At 46.7% G+C, this 24,202-nt stretch overlaps 2 protein-coding genes across 2 annotated transcripts in view; one reads left to right on the top strand and one right to left on the bottom strand.

The window, feature by feature from the left end:
• LOC100554203 (zinc finger protein 239) overlaps nucleotides 1-24,202 on the top strand; it is a 96,857-nt gene that overhangs the window by 16,940 nt on the left and 55,715 nt on the right. Inside the window, exon 1 of the mRNA XM_062966765.1 lies at nucleotides 20,777-22,754. Coding sequence (XP_062822835.1) covers nucleotides 20,780-22,754 — 1,975 coding nt within the window. The 5' untranslated portion in view covers nucleotides 20,777-20,779. Of the gene's footprint in view, nucleotides 22,755-24,202 lie in introns of the transcript that reaches the window.
• The window catches only part of LOC100558381 (zinc finger protein 91), a 43,878-nt gene continuing 21,706 nt past the window's right edge, over nucleotides 2,031-24,202 (bottom strand). The window contains exon 3 of the mRNA XM_062966797.1: nucleotides 2,031-4,790. Within this exon, the coding sequence (XP_062822867.1) occupies nucleotides 3,442-4,790 (1,349 nt within the window). The 3' untranslated portion in view covers nucleotides 2,031-3,441. The remainder of the gene's footprint in view (nucleotides 4,791-24,202) is intronic.

The following is a 24,202-nucleotide window of genomic DNA, read 5'->3' as shown; positions in this document are numbered from 1 at the left end:
CTAGTTGTGCAGGCCTCACCTACACAACAGAAAGCATTTCCTGAAGGTCAGAGCTGTTCAGTAGTGGAGTCTGCTCCTATCGGGAGTCCATAAGAGTCTCCTTTGGAGGTTTTTAAGCTGAGATGGTATGACCATCTGTTGGGGGTGCTTTGGTTGTTTATTCCTGCATGGTCTGAAGATGATTAGCCCCTCAGCACACAACCCAAACTGACTGGGAGGAGGAGGAGGAGATGTGTGTTCTTTCGCCATGAAACCACTGATCCCGTGGGTCGTGGAGTCCAGCCCCATTCTCTCCAAGCAGCGTCACCATCCAGAGCATCCTCCGCAGGTCGCTCTCCAGCCCCTTTTTGGGGTCATCCAGAGAGAGGAACCCGCACTTCTCTAGGCCCTTGCCTTCTTACCCAAATAAGAGATTCACAGAATAGTATATTTGGAAGAGACCACGAGGGCCATCTAGTCCAACCCCCTTCTGCCAGGCAGGAAAAGCAGAATCCCTTGCCAGAATCCCCGCAGGGTTCAATACTGTCTCCCACGCTGTGTAACATCAACATGAAGCCGTTGGGAGAGATCATCTGAAGTTTTGGAGTTCAATGTCATCTGTACGCAGAGGTCTTCCTTGTCAGTCGCAAGGCCAAACAGGGCACAGGGTCACAGCCTGTGTTGGATGGGTTACCTGTCCAAACGTCTCTCCCCTTATGAACCATCTCGGAGTCTAAGACCGTCTGGAGAGGCCCTGCTCTCAATCCCGCCCTCTTCGCTGACATGATTGGCAGGGATGAGAGACAGGGCCTTCCTTCTCGGTAGTGGAAAGGATGGGAAGAGAAGAGAAAAAGGAAGGAAGGGCAAGAGAAAAGAAGACAAAGGAAGGGAAGGAAGGAAGGGGAAGAGAAAATAAGGCAAAGAGAAATATGGGAAGAGAAGAGAAAAAGGAAGGAAGGGCAAGAGAAAAGAAGACAAAGGAAGGGAAGGAAGGAAGGGGAAGAGAAAATAAGGCAAAGGAAAATATGGGAAGAGAAGAGAAAAAGGAAGGGAGGACAAGAGAAAAGAAGACAAAGGAAGGGAAGGGAAGGAAGGAAGGGGAAGAGAAAATAAGGCAAAGGAAAATATGGGAAGAGAAGAGAAAAAGGAAGGAAGGGCAAGAGAAAAGAAGGGAAGGGAAGGTAAAGCAAGGAAAGAAGGAAGGAAGGGCAAGGGAAAAGAGGGCAAAGGGATGGAAGGGAAGAGAAAAAGGGAAGTAAAGAATGGCAAGAGAAAATAATAATAATGATGATCAGGGCCGGCCCCACTCATGCGGCAGCTGACGCCGCCGCCTCGGGCGCAGGCCCGGGGGGGCGCCGTCAGGCTGGGCGGGAGGCGGGGCACCGCCCTGACGGTGCCCCGCCTCCCGCCCAGTGCGCCCTGGCCCGTCTGGCCTGCTAGAAAAGGCCAGACGGGCGAGCGGGAGTAGCATGGGAGGCGGGGCCAGCTCTGACGCCGCTCCCCCCCCCCCGCCCAGCGTGCCTTGGCCCTGCCTCCCATGCAGAGTCTGGGCTGCTACACAAGGCCAGACGGGCGAGCGGGGGTAACGTGGGAGGCGGGGCCAGCTCTGACGCCGCCCCCCCCGCCCAGCGTGCCCTGGCCCCGCCTCCCACGTTGCGTGGGAGGCAGGGCCAAGGCACGCTGGGCGGGGGGGGGGGGGGGAGCGGCGTCAGAGCTGGCCCCGCCTCCCACGTTACCCCCGCTCGCCCGTCTGGCCTTTTCTAGCAGGCCAGACTCAGCGGAGGTTCCTCCAGGCCCAACTCTGGCCCCGCCCCCTCACTATTCGCCCTGGCCCCGCCTCCCACGCAGCGTGGGAGGCGGGGCCAGGGCACGCTGGGCGGGGCCAGGGCGCCGGTGGCGGGGGCGCTTTTCAGCACCCCCGCTTTACATCAAAAAATATCTCCGGCCGGCCCTGATGATGATGATGATGATGAATCTTTATTTATATCCTGCTTTTCTCCCTCACCGGACCCAAAGAGGCTTACGACATATTAAACTCACATAAACAACAATCAGAGTACATCAATAATATAATATAATAGGATAAACAGATTAATAAAAACAATTATAGTTTGCATTCAAGTTCATAAGGCATCAAATGAGACATATATTGTACTCTACTCCAGTCCATAACATATGATAGGCAAAGGAAGGGAAGGCAAGCGAAGAGCAAGAAAAAGCAAGGAAAGAAGGCAAGAGAAAAGAAGGCAAAGGAAGGGAAGAGGAGAGAAGAGAAAAAGGAAGGAAGGGCAAGAGAAAAGAAGGAAAAGGAAGGGAAGTGAAGGGAAGAAAAAAAGGAAAGAAGGGCAAGAGAAAAGGCAAAGGGGAGAAAAGGGAGGGAAGAGAAAAAGGAAGGAATGAAGGGCAAGAGAAAAGGCAAAGGAAGGGACAAGAAGACAAGGATAGAAGGAAAGAAGGAAGAAAGGGGAAGGAAGGGCTAGAAAAAAGAAAGCAAAGGAAGGGAAGGTTAGAAGGCAGACCGTATTTTAGTTCTTGCGAACCACTGGTAGTCCGTGGACCACTGGTTGAGAGCCACTGTCTGAAAGGGAAGGGGCTAACTCTGGATCCCTCCCATAACGGCTATTTACAATATTCAAGCTGACCAGTCCTGACTAAAGAGGAAAACAGAGGATGTGTCTGTAGGGGCACAACGTTCACAAACTGGACATTTAAACCAAGGTGGAAATGGAGCTGGAAACTAAGACCAGAGGAACAAGTGATGGAATCACATATGGTTTATTTCTTTTCAGACGAGGTGACAAGACAATCATATTTAACTCTCTGAATGTCAGGATGCAAAAAGATCAGCATTCTCCAAGCTGTTCTTTTCACACCTGACTACAACAAATCGGATAAAGAAGACCATTTGGCTGGGAAGGCTGATTTATGACAGGGTCTGGTCTTCAGACGTGGGAAAGGACAAAGGGAAAGGGAGGTGTGAATGGAGAAGAAGAGACGTGAAGGGAGGAGGGAAGCAACCACCCAATATACTGAGGGGAAAGAGCGGAAGACGGGCAGTAGAAGCTTTGCGGCCATTTTGGCAAGGCGGATTCAATAAAGTTTTCCATGGCTACAAGCTGTGTGAGCCTATCTTTGTCTCCTACACCTTCCAGGAACTGACACTGAAGCAGTGGTCCTCAACCTGTGGGTCCCCGGGTGTTTTGGCCTACAACTCCCAGAAATCCCAGCCAGTTTACCAGCTGTTAGGATTTAGGGGAGTTGAAGGCCAAAACATCTGTGGACCCACAGGTTGAGAACCACTGCTCTGAAGGATTGTCACACAGAGCTTGCTTTCTGCTGCTCCAGAGAACAGACCTCCAACTTACAGGTTCAAATGACAAGAACGGGACTCCACCAAATCTGACGCAGAACTTCTCAAAGGGTCCTGTTTGAAATCAGACATTTACCCACAATGGCTGTTTTTTACCCGGTATGTGTTCTCTGGTGCTGGTTAAGGGCTGAACTCTGAGTAAAACATTTTCCACATTCATGGCATTTATATGGCTTCTCTCCTGTGTGGAGTCTTTTGTGGCTCATCAAGTTTGAACTGTAAGCAAAACATTTCCCACACTCCTGGCATTGGTATAGCTTCTCTCCTGTGTGGAGTCTTTTGTGGCTCATCAAGTTTGAACTGTCAGCAAAACATTTCCCACACTCCTGGCATTTGTATGGCTTCTCTCCTGTGTGGAGTCTTTTGTGTTTCACCAAGTCTGAATGGGAAACAGAACATTTCCCACACTCCTCACATTTGTATGGCTTCTCCCTGGTGTGGACTCTTTTGTGGCTCATCAAGTTTGAACTGTCAGCAAAACATTTCCCACACTCCTGGCATTTGTATGGCTTTTCTCCTGTGTGGAGTCTTTTGTGGCCCACCAAGGTTGAACTGCAAGCAAAACATTTCCCACACTCCTGGCATTGGTATGGCTTCTCTCCTGTGTGGAGTCTTTTGTGGCTCACCAAGGCTGAACTTTCAGCAAAACATTTCCCACACTCCTGGCATTTGTATGGCTTTTCTCCTGTGTGGAGTCTTTTGTGGCCCACCAAGGCTGAACTTTCAGCAAAACATTTCCCACACTCCTGGCATTTGTATGGCTTTTCTCCTGTGTGGAGTCTTTTGTGGCTCACCAAGTTTGAACTGCAAGCAAAACATTTCCCACACTCCTGGCACTGGTATGGCTTCTCTCCTGTGTGGAGTCTTTTGTGGCTCACCAAGGTTGAACTGCAAGCAAAACATTTCCCACACTCTTGGCACTGGTATGGCTTCTCTCCTGTGTGGAGTCTTTTGTGGCTCACCAAGGTTGAACTGCAAGCAAAACATTTCCCACACTCCTGGCACTGGTATGGCTTCTCTCCTGTGTGGAGTCTTTTGTGGCTCACCAAGGTTGAACTGCAAGCAAAACATTTCCCACACTCCTGGCACTGGTATGGCTTCTCTCCTGTGTGGAGTCTTTTGTGGCTCACCAAGGTTGAACTGCAAGCAAAACATTTCCCACACTCTTGGCACTGGTATGGCTTCTCTCCTGTGTGGAGTCTTTTGTGCCTCACCAAGGCTGAACTGAAAGCAAAACATTTCCCACACTCCTGGCATTTGTATGGCTTCTCCCTGGTGTGGACTCTTTTGTGGCTCAACAAGGCTGAACTTTCAGCAAAACATTTCCCACACTCCTGACATTGGTGTGGCTTCTCTCCTGTGTGGAGTCTTTTGAGCCTCACCAAGGCTGAACTGGAAGCAAAACACTTCCCACACTCTTGGCATCTGTATTGTTCCTGACCTGTGTGAAATTCCTTGTGTTTCACCACACATTTTGCAGATACTTTCCCTTTAAGATGGCTTTTCCCAACATCAAGTGTCTTGTGAAGGACAAGTGCCACATTTTGGGTAAAACATTGCCCACATACAATGCATTTGTTGGGCCTTTCTCTGGCAGAACCTCCATCTTCTCTGTGGGCTTGCTGGTGTCGATGAAGGCACCCGTTGTGTCCCAAATGCTTCCTGTATTTGGTGCATACATGGCTCTTCTCCCCGTTATCTACTGTGAAGAAGAAGAACATAAAAAATCATTCCTCAGTGTGCGTCATAAAGACTCAAAGGAAGTGGGATAAGGAGTGGATTGAAATGATCCTTAAGACAACATAAACATGGAGGAAAAGAAGATATGCCTGTTGTCCTTTCCCCTCCCCTTGTTCAGTGAAGATGGACCCTGGTTGTCTGCCTGGAGCCTCTAAGAGAGAGATGAGTAACATACGCTCCAGAGGCTCCCTGTTGCTCAGCCCAGCCCGGTTGTTTATTCCGTCTCCTTCTCTCTGGGGAATGGATGCCTTTTCCCTTCACATCCAAATGCTTGCCTTTTTCTCTAGCTTTAGACTTTACCCATTTCACCATCCTTCTCTCCTTTTTATTTCTCTCCCCCAATCCCAGTTCTCTTTTCCCATGCTCCCTGAAGGTTGGATTTTTCCGCTCCAACGTACAAGATCCCATACCTAATTTCAGAGAACAGCAGAGTCTCGCTTATCCAACATAAACTGACCAGGAGAACACTGGATAAGTGAAAATGTTGGATAATGAGGGATTAAGGAAAAGCCTATTAAAGGTCAAATTGCATTATGATTTTACAAATTAAGCACCAAAACATCATGTTTTACAACAAATCAACAGAAAAAGCAGTTCAATACACGGTAACATGATGGAGAAATCACTGTATTTACGAATTTAGCACCAAAACATCGCAATGTATTGAAAGCATTGACTACAAACAATATTTATTACTAAAAACTTGACTATAAATATAGAATTGCATAAAACAACACTGTTGGAAGTTAAATCCATAAAAAGTTCAGTCTTGTGAAGATTTTTTAAAATCTGTGACCCTTGCCTGCTTTTCCAACTATTGCCATTTCTCCGCTGACAAGTCTCGCCATCTTTGCGGCATCTTTATGTCCATCCCCGGAGCTTCTTCTTGTTGCTTGATGTGTGTCATTGCGGTTTCTAGAGCCCAAACCCTATCCTTGTGTGAGATCCTGAGATCCTGCGATAGTTCCTTTTGAGCTCTTCCAAAACGCCCTGATCCATCGGTTGGCATATGACGGTTACATTCGGTGGCAGAAACATCGCCTTCATGTCCCCCTCTTGAAGCTCCTCTGCATCAGGGTGCGTCGGGGCATTGTCTAGCAACAAAACCGCTTTCCTGGGCAGGTAAATTTCCTTCAAAAATTCCTCCGTGGAAGGAACAAGTTCCTTAGGGCTGGGCTGTAGCAGTAATAAGATCTACCAACCGAAAGGTGGCCAGTTCGAAGCCCGGTCGGGGGTGAGCGCTCGACCTCAAGCCCAGCTCACTGTTTACCTGAGCAGTTTGAAAACAGTTTATAAGCTGTAAATAGAGAAATGAGGCAACGCAAATTGCGGGGGAGGTATTTTAAAACACCATAAAGAACAAGACCAGAAATGCGGTGACCAAGAGGAAGGTGGAAGGAGGAAGTTCTGATGGCTCTTCGTCATAGAGAATGAAGCAACAGCACCCCCATGACTGAATCTGAGCAGAACATCAGCCTCCAAGGCACCCAAAAACTGGACTTCCAGACCACATACCTCCTTCTGTTTGTCTTATTCTGTTCTGTCCAAACGGTATTGAATGTTTGCCGTGTATGTGTATTGTGATCCGCCCTGAGTCTCCTTGGGGAGATAGAGCGGAATATAAATAACGGATAATAATAATAATAATAATAATAATAATAATAATAATAATGATAATAATAATTAGTCTTTGAACATTTCACTGGTGGGGGACATGGAAAGAGCCTCCTCGAAGACTGAGTAAATCCAGTCGGGCGTCCCCTGGGCAACATTTCTTGTAAACGGCTGATCTTTCCAATCCAAAAGCATTGCATTGCTTTTAAACATTTTTTTAAACATTTTAAATGTGTTTTATCTCTCCACAAATGGATGAACACTAAAGGTCTTTATCAAGACCATTGCTGACAATTATGTCTATTAATATAGAAGGTTTGTCACTTGCTAAGGAAGAGCTATTAGCCAAAATGTCCGAGGACATCTCGTGTGACATTTTATGTATACAGGAAACACACAGAGACATCACAATGAGAAGACCAAAAATTCTCGGAATGCAACTGGCAGTGGAACGACCTCACAGACAATATGGTAGTGCCATTTTTGTACGATCTGGTATAGCAATATCTGCAACCTCTCTCACAGAAGTGAACAACATTGAAATCCTATCTGTGGAACTGGATAGTTGCAGTGTATCTTCACTCTACAAACCTGGGGCTGATTTCTATTTTACGCCCCCAACCAATTGTCACAATCATGAAGCCCATTTTATTGTGGGAGATTTCAATAGCCATAATTGTGTCTGGGGCTATGACGAAGATGATAGAAATGGTGAAGCAGTTCTAACATGGGCCGATAATAGTAGAATGAGCCTCCTTCATGAGAGTAAATTACCACCATCATGTAATAGCGGCCGATGGAAGCGTGGTTATAACCCTGATCTGATTTTTGTAATTGAAAGCATAATCCACCAATGCATTAAAAGGGTATTAAACCCGATACCTAATACTCAGCACAGACCAATATGCTGCGTAATATATGCAGCTGTAAGACCAAAGTGTCCCATTCCGCAGAAGATATAACTTCAATAAAGCTAACTGGTCAAAGTTTACAGAGACCTTGGAAGCAGCTATTTCTGATATAGAACCTTCTATAGAAAATTATGACCTGTTTGTAGAAGCTGTGAAAAGATTTTCGAGGCTCTCAATCCCTAGAGGCTGTCACACAAGCTACCTACCAGGCCTAAATGAAGAATCACTAAATCAGCTACAGGAATATCTCAGACTCTTTCAAGAGAATCCATACAGTGATGGGACTATAGCAGCAGCCCAAAAACTATCTACAGCCATAGCTAATGCTAAGAAAGACCGCTGGATAGAGCTGCTTGAGAACCTTGACATGTCCAAGAGTTGCCAAAAAGCCTGGCAATTGCTGAGACGCTTGGATAGTGACCCTCTGGTCAACCATGGACATGCAAACTTAACACCAGACCAGATAGCTCACCAGCTAATTCAGAATGGGAAAACCAACCGCAGCAGAGTAAAGATGAAAATCAACAGGGTGCCAGAACGTGAAACCCACCAGTTGTCTTCTCCTCTAAACCTGAAAGAACTCAAAGAAGCCATCAAGCGATGTAAGACTGGTAAAGCACCTGGCCTAGATGACCTGATGATGGAGCAAATCAAACACTTGGGCCCCAAAGCTGAAAACTGGCTTTTGAAATTCTACAATCAGTGCCTGGCACACAAACATATTCCCAGAGTATGGAGGAAAACTAAGATCATTGCCATCTTAAAACCTGGTAAAGATGCCTCCAATGCCAGGAACTATCGACCAATCTCCCTCTTATGTCATCTATATAAAGTCTATGAGAGGATGCTATTAAATCGACTAGGACCTGTTATCGAACCAAAGCTTATTGCACAACAAGCAGGTTTCAGACCAGGGAAAAACTGTACAGGTCAAATTCTTCATCTGACTGAGCATATCGAGGAAGGCTACGAGAAAGGCTGCATCACGGGAACAGTTTTTGTGGACCTTACGGCAGCCTATGACACGGTGCAACATAGAAAAATGCTGCATAAAGTCTACCATATCACCCGGGACTTTGACTATACAAAAACTGTCCAGACCCTCCTGGAAAACTGCAGCTTCTATGTGGAGTTTCAGGGCCAGAAAAGCAGATGGAGGAGGCAAAAGAATGGTTTACCCCAAGGAAGCGTTCTTGCACCAACCTTATTTAATATCTTCACGAACAATCAGCCACAACCACCACTCAGAAAGAGCTTTATATATGCTGATGACCTTGGCCTTACAACACAAGCAAAAGATTTTGAAACAGTTGAAAACCAGCTCACTAATGCCTTGAAAGATCTCCCCAGCTACCACAAAGAGAACAACCTGAAGCCTAACCCTTCCAAGACACAAGTGTGTGCTTTCCACCTACGTAACCGTGAAGCCAACAGGAAACTGAAAGTTACTTGGGAAGGCCAAGAGCTCGAACACTGTTTCCATCCTAAATACCTTGGTGTCACCTTAGACCGAACACTAACATATAGGAAACACCGCATGAACACCAAGCACAAAGTAGCTGCACGCAACAACATCCTGCGGAAACTGACTGGCAGCTCATGGGGAGCAGACCCACAAGTAATAAGAACATCAGCCCTGGCCTTGTCTTTCTCAACTGCAGAGTCTGCCTGTCCTGTCTGGCACAAGTCTGCCCATGCAAAGCAGGTGGACATAGCACTGAATGAAACATGCAGAATCATCACGGGATGCCTTAAACCGACACCTGTTGATAAACTCTACAAGTTAGCTGGCATTGCCCCTCCTGACGTGCGACGGGAAGTTGCTGCTAACGGTGAGAGAAAAAAGGTCGAACATTGTGAAGGCCACCCACTGCATGGCTATCACCCTCCTCCCACCAGACTCAAATCAAGGAAGGGCTTCATGAGAACCACCACTCCCTCCTCTTGATGTTCCTCCAGCAGCAACAAGGGTGTCCCTCTGGGCAGCTAAACCTGGCAATTCCAACTGGATGGCCCCCCCATGAGGGTCTTCCTTCCTTCAGGGCAAACCAAGAATGGGCAACTTGGAAGTCCCTGAACAGACTCAGAAGCGGAGTGGGCAGATCTAAAGACAACTTGGCAAGGTGGCACTACCTGGAGGAATCCTCCACCTTGTGTGACTGTGGAGCAGAACAAACAACTCCTCATATGTATGCTTGCCCACAATGCCCTGCCTCATGCACGGAGGAGGAGCTGTTTAAAGCTACGAACAATGCGATTGCTGTTGCCCGCTTTTGGTCCAAAACTATTTAGCTGTTTGTGATTCCTCTATTTTACCACTTTTAAACTTATTTATTATGCAATGCTTTTGACACGAAATAAATAAATTTCACTGGTCATCAACAAACTTTTTTGATTGTAGTATTTTACAGGAAGAGCGTTTTTTGAAACTGTTTTAAAGGCTCTTGGATTTTTGGGCTTCCCAATCATTGCGAGGCCCATTTTGTGGATTTCTGTAGCACTGCTGCCTGCTAACATTGTCAGCCTTTCTTTACTACGCTTATAGCCAGGGGCTGCTGCTTCAGTTCTGGCTGCAAGACTCCTACTTGGTAACATTTTGCAATTAAACATCTGATCGCCTGTTAGGCTTTGAGTTTCAACAAAGTCTTGTACGTTTTTCTTGAATGCCTCTATTTCTTGATCATTTGATGACAGCTTCTCACCACAAACACTTAACCGACTGATTCCATAACGCTTCTTCCACCTGTCGAGCCAACCAATGCTTGCTGTAAAATCTGGTTCCCCTTCATTAAATTCCTTTCGAAAACACGACTTTTGCTGTAAAATAGGCCCGGAAATAGGCACGCCTTTGTCTCTGGACTACACAAACCAAACATACAAAGCTTCACTAACTTTTTCATAGTCAAACCTTTTCATCATTTTCCTCTTTCAGCACACCATTGGTAACTTTGGAGGTACACCATTCTTCCATCTCCAGTCGATTCCTTTTCCAGTCTCCTACTCTTACCTGTTGGACATATTAGTCGTCGGCTACTTTCTGTATTGTTCCTCCTTTGTCCAGTCTCTTGATTGCCTCAAGTTTCTGTTCCATGGATAAAACAAACTTCTTTCTCTTCGTAGCCATACTCGTGCAGAAGAAAGGGCATGCACAGATCAGTGGCGGAAAGGGTCTGCCACTTGTTTGGGAGCGTGGCTGCACTTGTATTGTTTTTGGGCGTGTTGTTGTTTTTCTGGGCAGCAACACGCTGTTTGTTATTCTATGTGTAGAAACTATGGGTTCCCACAGGGGTCCTGGTGGGAGGGAAATGTGAACAGCACAAGAGCATTATTGAAGAAGAGGCCATAGCTCAAAGGGAGGGCCCCTGCTGCACTTCACTTCCTGGTATCGCTCGTGAACAGAGTCAAGAAAATAGGATGACAACCATTGTGTCTGAAAATCTGGAGAGCTGCCACTGGGTCAGAGTACATGATACAGGCCAGACAGACAAAGTTTGTCATTCTGGGAGGGGCGAGACGCAGCCGGTACAGGTCGGACGCTGTCTGCGCTGACTACGTCTCACCCCTCCTGGCAGGCGACTAGTGCGCAGAGAGACGTGTTGCTGCCGAGAGAAACAGCTGTGGATCCCGGCGGGAGGCAGACTGCATTGGATGATACAGAACGTTGGATGAGCTAAGGTTGGATAAGCAAGACTCTACCGTATTGCAGAGATTCTTACCCTTTTACCACCAACTACCAAATGGGACTTTTACAGTTTTTGGAAGTTGGCTGTAAATATGAGTTGCAAAGGGATAGATTTGCCTGACAAAGCTGTGAATGTGCAAAACCGTGACTGTAAAGAAAAAGTGGAGAACAATGATGAAGGCAGAGAAGGACCAAAAAAGGGATGTCTGTAGGACTCGGCCAGATAGAGTGGCATCCACGTAACATCCCACGTGAGAGAGAAGAGACTGCCTCCACACCATCCCAGTCTGGGAGGAAGGACAAGACTGGACCAGAGGAAAGAGCTGCTGATCCATCTGTTGTGACTCAACCCCACGCTGCTCAAGCCTGCAGTCCCCAATGAGAAACAGGGAGCTAGTTTCAGAAGAGGCTGAGGGAATCCCTCCCCCTTGTCTCCTGATTGACAGTTGGGATGTATCTAGTTGTTATCTTCTCTGTTTCTTTCTCTCATTCTGATTGGTTTTGTAGAATGGTGCATGCTTTTGCTTCAGATTTCTGACTTATATCTCAGTGTGTACTTTGTGTATTAAGACCTCTCTCTGCTTGTGTCAGGAGAGATGTGGGGCTTGGAGTTTTTCCCTCTCTTTTAAACCCGAGAAGAGATGGAAATAGAGAGCAGCTCAGATCCAGTCCTTTACTATTAAGAAATGTAGTTATTAATTTTTTTGTAATTTTAAAGACTGAACTCTGCAGCTTTGCTTCCAAAGTTCTTGATTTTTTACAGCTACATCATTTCATGCTCTGCTTGTTGTGACCTGGATGCTCAACTATAAGTATCCTGTTGGTAATTATAGGTGGTCTGCTTTTTGTGGGGTAATTTTCCCCAACAAAATCCTGATGCCGCAGAAACAGAGACTTCTTGGAAATACCATTCTGTCGACTGTCCCTTTGTTCAGCTCTGATTCCAATAACTGTCTAATTCTGCACACCTTTTATCCGGAAGCTGCAACCTCTTCACATACAAGAATTTAGGAAAGTGGCTGCGGATAATTTGGGATTTTCTAACATTTAGGATGAAATAAATATACAGAGTGTTTCAAAAAGATGCACTCAATTGGAAAGAGCTAGATTTCTGCAGATGTGAAACTACCATGAGTGACACTCTTACCACTTGAAGGAGAGGGGCAGAGTGTCACGGCTGCTCTATGCCTCTCCCAGTGCACAAAAGGCCCCGAGCCCCAATCATTCACAAGCACAGAACACATAACACATGATATTACAAGTCACCGTCTTGTGAATGAATGAGGCTGGGGGCTGTTTGTGTGCTGGGAGAGGCAGCGTAGAGAGAGAGAGCTGAGCCTTCAGACACGCAAAGGCTAGCCTGCCTGGTTGGGAGGAAAAACAAGGTTGAATACCACACCAATCATAAGGTGTATAGCCGCCTATGCGTATCTGATGCTACGGGAAGTTTTTTTTTTTTCATGATCCATTCTCCGGCCCCTCTCTCCAGCCAATCTGCTCCCTCCCTCTATTTTCTTCTCACACAAACACTCAGAGAGATTGAGAGAGAGAGAGAGAGAGAGAGAGAGAGAGAGAGAGAGAGAGAGAGAGAGAGAGAGAGAGAGAGAGAGACTGACTGACTTTGACTTGACTCCAGTTATGGAAATCTTCCCACTTGAGTCTGAATTGGTGCTTATTATTATTATTATTATTATTATTACTCTTATGTCATATATTTCTAACACAAGCCCTGCCTTGCGGACCCTCAGTGACTGTGACGATTTAGGCTAATACTGCCTTTTGAAACAGAAATCCCCATCAGTGAGGGAGCCTTACCAAGAGAGTCCACAATCCCATTCATCTCCTCCATGACCTGCTTGTGCAAGGCTTTCTGGTCCGGATTCAGGAGAACCCACTGCCTAAGTGTACTATTCTACATATATTCTTGTTGACATTAAGTGGGTTAGTTTTGGCCCAGCTCTCCACCATGTTCAGGCCATTTTGAATTCTGATCCTATCTTCTAGACCAGGGGTCCCCAAACTTTTAAAACAGGGGGCCAGTTCACGATCCTTCAGACCGATGGAGGGCTGGACTATAGTTGGCCACCAAGCAATAATAATTAATAATAATTAATAACAACAACAACAACAACAACAACAAAGAGGGTTTGAAGAGACCCTTTGGGCCAATTAGTCCAACCCCCTTCTGCCTCTGTGCACCAAAAGCACAAGCAAAGCACCCCTGACAGATGGCCACCCAGCCTCAATGTTAATAATAATAATAATAATAATAATAATAATAATAATAATAATAATAATAAGGGTTGTAAGAGAAGAAGAGACCCCCTTCTGTCATTTAGCCCAACCCACTTCTGCTCTTGTGCCGTGGGGGCCGGATAAATAGCTTCGATGGGCCGCATCTGGCCCCCAGGCCTTAGTTTGGGGACCCCTGTTCTAGACTGTGAGCTATCCCTGCTAATTTGGTTTCATCTGAAAACATGATACGCATATTAAGCAGCACCCTCTTCCCATGTCTTGTACCCTTTTGAATCTTAGTTCCATTCAAAGTTCTTTGAACATCCATTCTGATTTATTTAGTTTTCTCTTCATTTCCCCCCCCCCCACCCCTTATAGCAAATGTTTGCAATTGTGCCTTCAGTATTTCACTTCTAAGGAAAGGCATTCTATCTTGTCTGTTTCAACAGATGTTGATAATTAAGCCTGGAGCAAAAGGCACCCCGGCAGGCCCAGTCCTCCTCTCCCAGGAACCCTTCTGCTTACCTGACTCAGTCCCACTCCATCGCAAAGGGGGAGAAACGGCTGAGGATTCGGCCACAGCATCATTCCAGACCCTGGAGAGAGAGCAAGGGGTGGAAAGCTGGTCACAGAAACAGGCCTCAGAGGTGACCATTGCAGTCCTATAAAGAAACCGGTGAGGAAACGACCCTAAGAACACAGGCACATTCAACAGCCAATGAAGATGTACAATGTGAGGGTTTAGGACTTTATCTCGCAAGCAGGGCTGTGTTTGAGTGAAACTAGCACTGGGCTTTGTGTTTCAATTGACAAAAGTGATTCTTTGCTGTCTGTTTGTCTTCCAGCTCAGTTTCAGGGCTCAGCTCAGCTTAGGGTCCCACCTGGGAAGACACTGAAGGGCTGCATTGTCAGTCCTATTGCAAGAAAGAAAACTGCAAATCAAACTGAAATGACACCTCTAGCAACCCTATGCCTACATATAACAATTTATTTTATTTTTATTATTATTATTATTATTTTATTTTTTTACTCGCCTCTTCTTGCAGTTCCAGGCAGGTTACCACAAAATTTTAAAAACACAACCTTTGTCAAAATTCAACAAAGATACATATTTCTATAAAAGATCCACATTAAAACTGCCTTTCTATAAAATACATATTAAAGTACATAAAACATCACAGAAAAGACATGAGTTTAAGATATATACCCATCTCAAGGCCAAATGATCCGGCATGTTCACCTTCTGAAGCTCCAACTGTGGGTGTGCACTCATCCCCCCAAAGCGGGATTTCCACTGGCACAAAACCCCAAAACTCCCAGAAGAGTCCCTTCTCACCCTGCAAGGCGGCAGCCCCGTCTCCTTCCCGCTTCAGCTCCTTCTGCCTGAGACTCTGGGTGGTGTCTGGTGGAGATTCCTCTGGTGCAGGGACTTCCATGGAGTTATTATTATGGGCCTGGAAGAGCACAGAGCATTCCAGAAGGAGTTTGGGAAATGTTCAGAAACATCACAGACCTATAGACCTTTTTTGGAAAGAATAACTCTGAGATGGCAACCTAGTTTGGAAGCAATGCCCCCCTCCCCCTCCCACCATTGTCTATGTTCTATCTTGAGCAGAGCATCAACCAAGCTGAGGGTAGAGATGGAGGGGCAGAGCAGGTGGGGAAAGAGGCCAAGGGAGCAGGGCCTTGCTTATCCACCACATCGGTCCCATCTTGGAAGAAAGGCAGGATGTACGTTCAACCTGTCCATCAGTCCCCAGGTTAGTGAAACCCAGAGGGAATGCTCTCACCTGTCCTTCCTGCTCCTTGTCCTCGGCCCGACTCAGGAGGAAGCCTTCCGCCAGGGCCACCGCCTGGGAACAGGTCTCCTGCATAAAGCTCCTAGCAGCCCTGAAAGACAGTTGCATCTCTCAAGTAGGGAAAATTTAGGGACGCTTTATGCGGGAGGCTAATTTAACTAATCTACAACACCATAAAACTGCTCACGAGGAAAAGAAGAGGAAGAACAGCCACCAATGGACGGTGAAGCAACAGCTCCCCCTGTGGCCGGAATCGTGAAGCTGGAAAGATGTTAAAAAATGCCTCTGTGTCTGTCTAAAACTGAATGTTGTTTGTCTGTTGGCATTGAATGTTTGCCATATATGTGTTCATTGTAATCCGCCCTGAGTCCCCTTTGGGGTGAGAAAGAAGGGCGGAATATAAATACTGTAAATAAAGGAAGATGACCACGGCAGGATCAGTTGAGTAAAATATTATTAATAGTATACAGTTACATTTTGTACTATTTTTGAACTCTTTATTCAAGAGACTTTGAATAACTGACCTATCAACACTCTTTGATTAGAATATAGAAGGTGGCAAGCCTCGTTAATTAGATATTTTAGAGCGACACATATATAGAAACACATATTTGTGTAGTGTTTAAAGAAGAAAAGATGAAAATCTAACATAGTGAATTATCATCCAGACAATCCTAATTGACTAACCAATGGAGCTGATATTTGGGATCCATCTGGCAGTCGTGATGATGAGATGAAATGCCTGCAAAGAACGGGAAGAGGAGGCGGGAAGGAGGCCGGATCTCCTGGGAAGGCCAGAAGGTCCTGAGGAGAAGAGGGCGTTCGCTTCTGTCTCCGAGGCCCTGTGGATCTCCCCAACCCCGAGGCCATGTCTCTCATCCCGGGGCCTGGGCTGAAGAGAGGGACGTGAAGGCAAAACCAAGGCCAGGCCTCTCTCCCGCCCTCCCTCCCTCTTTCTTGGGATCACAGAAGACACGGAGACACTTCTTTCCTCTTCTCAAAGAGACCTCCTTCGTTCTACAGCAGACCCATCACATTCACTCTTCCAAACAATCCTACCTTTCCTTTTGGCATCCAATGTTCTTTCCACCCTTCAAGCTGAGGTCAAGATTGGCCCTCAGGTCCCGGGAATGGCCGTTCATGGCGGAACGGCGAAGGAAAGGGCCGGGGAAGATTCTGCCCGGAGACGGATGACGTCAGGGAGGGAGGCGGATTCCCATTGGCGGACCCTGGGCGTTGGGAAGAAAAGAAAGGAGGAGCGTCTCTCTCTGTCTAGAGCTCCGTTCGACTGCCGAGAAGCCCCGCCCCTCTCTGGGCATCGTGCCCGCGGCTGCCATGTTGAGCCCGGGCGGAAGTCCACCGAGGAGGGAGGCGTCTTCCTAGAGAGACTCAGGACGAGAGGCGCCTTTTCCTGTCAGAGCGAGCGCGGGAGGGAGAGGAAGGAGGAAGCGGAGGAGGAGGAGGAGGAGGAGGAGGAGGAGGGGTGAGTGTGCGTGTGTGTGTTTGGGGGGGGGGTCCCCGAGTCTCCCCCGCGCCCCCCTCCGGCCTTGGCCTGCCTGGCCCTTCGCCTCAAGGCCTCCCTTCCGGCCTCCCTTCCTGGCCCGGCCTTCCTGCCTCCCCCCCCCCCCCGCCCATCTCCATCTCCACGCAGAGGCGCCTCCCGCTCCTTGGCCTGGCCCCCCCTTCCCCGCTTCACCCGGCGCTTCCTCGGGCAGCCTGCCTGCCATGAGGAGCGGGCCAGGAGAGTCCGGCCCAGGGCGAGTCTGCCCGGAGACGGGTGACGCGGAGAGACGAGGCCGATTCCCATTGGCCGATTCCTGGAGTGACCGTTAACGGCAGAAGGGTGCAGCGGGGGGCGGGGCGGGGGCGTTCCTGCCCGGAGACCGATGACGCCAGAGAGGAAGGCGGATTCTCATTGGGCGTTGGGAGGAAAGGAAACAAGGGGCGTGTCTGCCCATTTTCCGCCGGGAATTAAAAACACGGATGTTCCAGAGCGCGTTTGAATGAACAGGCCCAATACAGCTGGCATTAGAATGCTTCTCTCTGTTTTAAGGGCATACGGCACTTTATCACTCATTTCCATGACACAGCACTTTATGAAACCTGTCCCTGCTGGTTGTTTTTAATTCTATGATTTTATTGCTTGGATTTTAATGTATTTATTATTTATTTTGTGAATCGTTGGAATGTTTTTGGTCAAATGTCTTGTGTTGTTGTTTTCGGGCTTGTCCCTGTTGTAAGCCACCCCGGGTCCCTTTGGGGAGATGGGGCGGGATATAAAAATAAAGTTTATTATTATTATTTATATTATAACAGATTTCATATGCAATAGGGTAACAGTGTAAATCAATGTTTCTCAACCAGGGGGTCGGGACCCCTGGGTAGGTCACGAAGGGGATGTCAGAGGTGTTGTCAAAGACCATCAGAAATACATATTTCTGATGGTCTTAGGAACCCCTTTGGCAGTCCTTGTGAATGTGATCAACAAATTCTCTGGTTAATTGGGGACCATTTTATTTATTTATTTATTTATTTTATTAGACTTGTATACCGCTACTCCCAGTTTGGCTCGGAGCGGTTTACAGAAATAGATTAAAACAATACACTTAGCTTTAAATAAACAATAACAACAATAAAAACAACAATAAAAACAGACATAGCCCCGAGTTTTTCACCCATCGAAAGCTTGTTGGAAGAGCAAGGTTTTGCAGGCTTTCCGAAAGGCAAGTAGGTCTCGGATAGTTCGAGTTTCAACTGGCAAGGCATTCCATAAATGAGGGGCTACAATCAAGAAGGCATTCTTCCTAGTAGAAGACAAATGATAAGTCCGTATGTTAGGGATTTCAAGCAAATTTTGGTCTTCGGACCGAAGTAATCTCTGGGGTTGGTAGGGGGATAAGCGGGCCCTCAGGTACGCCGGCCCTAAACCATGTAAGGCCTTAAAGGTTAGTACCAGTATCTTGAAAGTAATCCGGTACTCAATCGGTAGCCAGTGCAGCTGTTGTGGAATTGGGGTGATACGCCACCTCACCGGCACCCTGGCGAGAAGACGAGCTGCCGCATTTTGCACCAGCTTCAGTTTCCGGATCACTGACATAGGAAGGCCAATGTAGAGGGCGTTACAGTAGCCGAGCCTCAAGATGACCGTCGCCTGGATCACCGTAGCCAGGTCGTTCCTAGATAGGTAGGGAGCCAGTCGCCTAGCCTGACGTAGATGGAAAAACGCAGATCTGCTCACAGCAGAGACCTGGGCCTCCATTGTGAGCAGAGGGTCCAATAAGACACCAAGACTTTTTACAGAAGATGACGGACGTAGTGTCTCGCCATCCAGGGTAGGCAGCTGCATCTCCCCCCCACCCGGACGGCCCAGCCAAAGGATCTCCGTCTTCGCTGGATTCACCCTCAACCTGCTGGCACGCAATCATCCAGTAACGGCCTCAAGGCACTGATGGAAACTATCGGGTACGGAGTCCGGCTGGCCCTCCATCCTCAGAATGAGCTGAGTGTCATCAGCGTACTGGTGGCACTCGAGCCCAAAGCTCCACACCAGTCGGGCAAGCGGTCGCAAATAGATGTTAAATAATAGAGGAGAGAGAATAGCTCCCTGTGGGACCCCACAAGTTAGTGGAGACCACGCGGAAACCATCCCTCCCCTCACCACCCGCTGTCCCTGATTCTGGAGGAAGGAGGACACCCATTTAAGGGGTATCTCCCTAACCCCCATCATGGCTAGGCGATGGGTCAATAGATTGTGATTGACCGTATCAAATGCTGCTGTGAGATCCAATAACACGAGCAGCGCTGATCCGCCTTGATCCCTTTGGCAGCGAAGCTGATCTGTGATGGCAACTAGCACAGTCTCCGTCCCGTGCCCCCTACGGAAGCCGGACTGGAAGGGATCAAGTCCGGCTGTGCGATTGAGGAACTGCTGCAACTGTTCTGCTGCTGCCCTCTCAACCACCTTGCCCAGAAACGGAAGATTCGAGACTGGGCGGTAGCTAGAGGAAACCGAACGATCTAAGTCTGGTTTCTTCAGCAGCGGAGAGACCATCGCCTCTTTTAAACCCTCTGGAAAAACTCCTCAAGGGAGCTATTTATTATATTCAACAGAGGTTCACGTAATCCCTCCAGGCAAGATTTTACTAGCCAGGAGGGACACGGATCGAGGGAGCAGGTGGTCGGCCTAGTTGCAGTCATCTGGTGGCACAAGCTATACCTGGTACTACCCAGATGACAGTCAGAAGCATCATCTTTAGCACATAATTTTAGTTCGAGCCACAACATTGTCTCCTGTGCAAAAGCAAACTTTTGCCTTTATTTTTCCTTCATTTACAATGTAATGTCTTCCTGTCCTTGTTGCCTTTCTATGAATCCGCTGCAGTTTGCCAATGTCCTTTCTAAAATGGACTGAACTGAGCAGAACTGGGCAGGAATCATGATGTCTCCCACCCAAGGGTGCTGTTGGAGTGCAGAAGGATCTGGAGGGCAGCAGGATTCCCACTCACCCTGGGGGTCTATCCATCTGTCTCCTCTATACCGCCTTCTCTCATGTACTGCTGCTAGGCTGAGTGCCTTGGCTCTGGCTGAAGTTACATACCTTTGTGGTATAGGTTTTGTAAGAATGCAGTATGTCAAGGAACTTTGTGGCCTAATGTGCTCTCAGTGTCTCCAGGCGCCTTGCTTTAGAAACGTGGGGCAGGGATCACGCTGCAGGGAAAGAGAGGATCAGGAAAATATCTTTTTCCCGAGTTGGGAGAAATCTACACAAGAAAATGAAGTATTTTTCTCCCAAGACTGATCACTTGGGATAGTCTGTCCATACAGATGGCCACTCAGATTTTGAGTGGAGATGTGAAGAAGCGGGATCTAGGTAGGAAATGCTTTGCATCGTTAGCCCCTTTCCGTGTTGACCATATTATTAGAGGCCTTCCTTTACCAAGGTTGGATTAGACACAGGATCTTAGGCCGCTATCCCCTTTGCAGGGATTGTTCTTTGTTGGGCAAGTGTTAAAGTGCTTCTCAGCAGGCAACGGGCTCTTACCAGTTGGGCCAGTCTTTCTCCCCTCTTCCCCTGTGATTGCTACAGCACTAGGCTATTGTTCTTCATGTTCAATGAGATCTTTCTGTACTCTGCTCCTGATAAGATTTTCCTCTTATTCATCTCGCAGGTAACCTCTAAACGAACCTTATGAAGAAAACATTGCCCTTTGCCTTACGTCTGAAAGGAAAGTACGCAGGATTAACAAGAACAAGAAATAAATTGGAGAAATTATATTTCAAGCTACATACCTTTGAATGTAAGGAAAGGAAGGATTGTGCTGTAAAAAGAGGGGTTGGTAAAGAGAAAATAAGGCTACAGCAATACAGAGACTGGGAAGAGGAAATGTCCTATTCAGGAGTCCATATCTGTGAACTTCAGGCATAATATTAGAATAATAAATGTTAAAAAATGGAAACTTCATTGTCAAAATCACACACAGGGGAGAAGCGACATAATTGTAAGGACTGTGGGAAATGTTTCATTAGGAGAAGTTCTCTTGCTAAACATCAACTAACTCACACAGGAGAGAAGCCATATAAATGTGTGGAATGTGGAAAGAGCTTCAGTCAGAGTGGAAATCTACACACCCATCAAAGGACTCACACAGGGGAGAAGCCACATACATGCATGGAATGTGGAAAGAGCTTCAGTCAGAGTGGAGATCTACGCACCCATCAAAGGACTCACACAGGGGAGAAGCCACATACATGCATGGAATGTGGAAAGAGCTTCAGTCAGAGTGGACATCTGCGTATCCATCAAAGGATGCACACAGGAGAGAAGCCACATAAATGCATGGAATGTGGAAAGAGCTTCTGTCAGAGTGGAGATCTGCGTATCCATCAAAGGATACACACAGGAGAGAAGCCACATACATGCATGGAATGTGGAAAGAGCTTCAGTCAGAGTGGAGATCTACGCACCCATCAAAGGATCCACACAGGGGAGAAGCCACATAAATGCATGGAATGTGGAAAGAGATTCAGTAAGAGTGGAAATCTACGCACCCATCAAAGGATCCACACAGGGGAGAAGCCACATACATGCAGGGAATGTGGAAAGAGATTCAGTGAGAGTGGACATCTGTGTATCCATCAAAGGATGCACACAGGAGAGAGGCCACATACATGCATGGAATGTGGAAAGAGATTCAGTCAGAGTGGAGATCTACGCACCCATCAAAGGATCCACACAGGGGAGAAGCCACATACATGCATGGAATGTGGAAAGAGCTTCAGTAAGAGTGGACATCTGCGTATCCATCAAAGGATACACACAGGAGAGAAGCCACATAAATGCATGGAATGTGGAAAGAGCTTCAGTGAGAGTGGAGATCTACGCACCCATCAAAGGATCCACACAGGGGAGAAGCCACATACATGCATGGAATGTGGAAAGAGCTTCAGTAAGAGTGGACATCTGCGTATCCATCAAAGGATACACACAGGAGAGAAGCCACATACATGCATGGAATGTGGAAAGAGCTTCAGTCAGAGTGGAGATCTACGCACCCATCAAAGGATCCACACAGGGGAGAAGCCACATACATGCATGGAATGTGGAAAGAGCTTCAGTAAGAGTGGACATCTGCGTATCCATCAAAGGATACACACAGGAGAGAAGCCACATACATGCATGGAATGTGGAAAGAGCTTCAGTCAGAGTGGAGATCTACGCACCCATCAAAGGATCCACACAGGGGAGAAGCCACATAAATGCATGGAATGTGGAAAGAGCTTCAGTCAGAGTGGAAATCTACGCACCCATCAAAGGACTCACACAGGAGAGAAGCCACATACATGCATGGAATGTGGAAAGAGCTTCAGTCAGAGTGGAGATCTACGCACCCATCAAAGGATACACACAGGAGAGAAGCCACATACATGCATGGAATGTGGAAAGAGCTTCAGTCAGAGTGGAAATCTACGCACCCATCAAAGGACTCACACAGGGGAGAAGCCACATAAATGCATGGAATGTGGAAAGAGCTTCAGTCAGAGTGGAGATCTACGCACCCATCAAAGGATTCACACAGGAGAGAAGCCACATAAATGCATGGAATGTGGAAACAGCTTCAGTGAGAGTGGACATCTGCGTATCCATCAAAGGACTCACACAGGGGAGAAGCCACATACATGCATGGAATGTGGAAAGAGCTTCAGTCAGAGTGGAAATCTACACACCCATCAAAGGACTCACACAGGGGAGAAGCCACATAAATGCATGGAATGTGGAAAGAGCTTCAGTCAGAGTGGAAGTCTACGCACCCATCAAAGGATGCACACAGGAGAGAAGCCACATACATGCATGGAATGTGGAAAGAACTTCAGTAACAGTTCGAATCTTCGTACCCATCAAAAGATTCACACAGGAGAGAAGCCACATAAATAGGACAAGTGCAAAGAAGCAGAATGGTTGTCCAAAGAACTTCTAACGACTATGACTCAAAAGAGACATGAACAGGAAGTGGAAGGGGAAGAAATCATATAACCATAGAGTTGGAAGAGACCTCATGGGCCATCTAGTCCAACCCCCTGCCATGAAGCAGGAAATTGCATTCAAAGCACCCCGGACAGATGGCCATCCAGCCTCTGCTTAAAAGCCTCCACAGAAGGTTCCACAGCTGAACTGCTCTCACAGTGAGGAACTTCTTCCTTATGTTCAGGTGGAATCCCCTTTCCTGTAGTTTGAAGCCATTATTCTGCATCCTAGTTTGCAGAGCAGCAGACAACAAGTTTGCTCCCTCCTCCTTATGGGATTTTGGCCTGCATAAATAGGGGCAGAGTGTCTAGATCCAGGGAAGTCATGCTCCCCCTCTATTCTGCCTTGGTCAGACCACTTTACCTGGAATCACACTGTGTCTAATTCTGGGCACTGCAATTGAAAGGAGACGTTGAAAAGCTGGAAGGTGTCCAGAGGAGGGCGACTAAAATGATCAAGGGTCTGGAGAACAAGCCCCATGGGGAGCGGCTTAAAGACCTGGGCATGTTTAGCCTGCAGAAGAGAAGGCTGAGAGAAGAATGAATAAATGCATGTACAAGTATATATGAAAATATCAATCTGGGTTTGTAAAAGGAAGACAAATGTCACGTTTGATAGGAAGAGTATTAAACAAAATATGTCTGTCTCAAGAGAGGAAGTTAAAAGTGGGGATACTAGCATTAGATATATTTAATGCTTTGATTGTGTAGCATGGCAGATAATAAGTGAGATTATGAATTAATTTGGAATGGGAAGTAGAATAAAAGGATGATTAGAACCATTTTATTTGCTATGGTGATAGAATTATGTGCAAACGCCATCCAAAAAGGTAAGAATGTAGAAGGTGTAGGAATAAAGGAAAAGCAGAAGGTGAGCTTATTTGCTGATGACACATTGTTATTGATTAAATATCTGGGTAGGTCAAATGGATAGGAGAGAGGATCATTGAAAGATATTTGGGAAAACAGTGGGTTTATATTATACAAAGAAAGAAGAAAAAAACTTTATAGAACAGAGCCATACGGGAATTAGAATCAAGAACAAATTAATATACCTGGGAGTAAGTATAACAAAGGACTTAAAAGAAATAGAAGAGGTAAATGTAGTAGCATTGAGGAAAATAGTTCAAAAAAATTAATACACATCTATCTTGTTTGGAAAGACAGCAATACTAAAAATGAAAATGCTTCTGAGGATAAACTTTATACTTACATATACCTTATATTTATAATGCCATTTCAGATTACAGAAGAAGAGGTGAATACATTATTTCTTTGCAACATTTCTACCCCACCTTTCTCCACCCCAAAGGAGACTCATTTGGACAAATGATAAATACTGTAATGGCAG

The sequence above is a fragment of the Anolis carolinensis genome, unplaced genomic scaffold, assembly GCF_035594765.1.
Source record: "Anolis carolinensis isolate JA03-04 unplaced genomic scaffold, rAnoCar3.1.pri scaffold_29, whole genome shotgun sequence".
Lineage (NCBI taxonomy): Eukaryota > Metazoa > Chordata > Lepidosauria > Squamata > Dactyloidae > Anolis > Anolis carolinensis.
The sequence above is the reverse complement of the archived record's forward strand: the minus strand, read 5'-3'. Positions and strand labels throughout refer to the sequence as shown.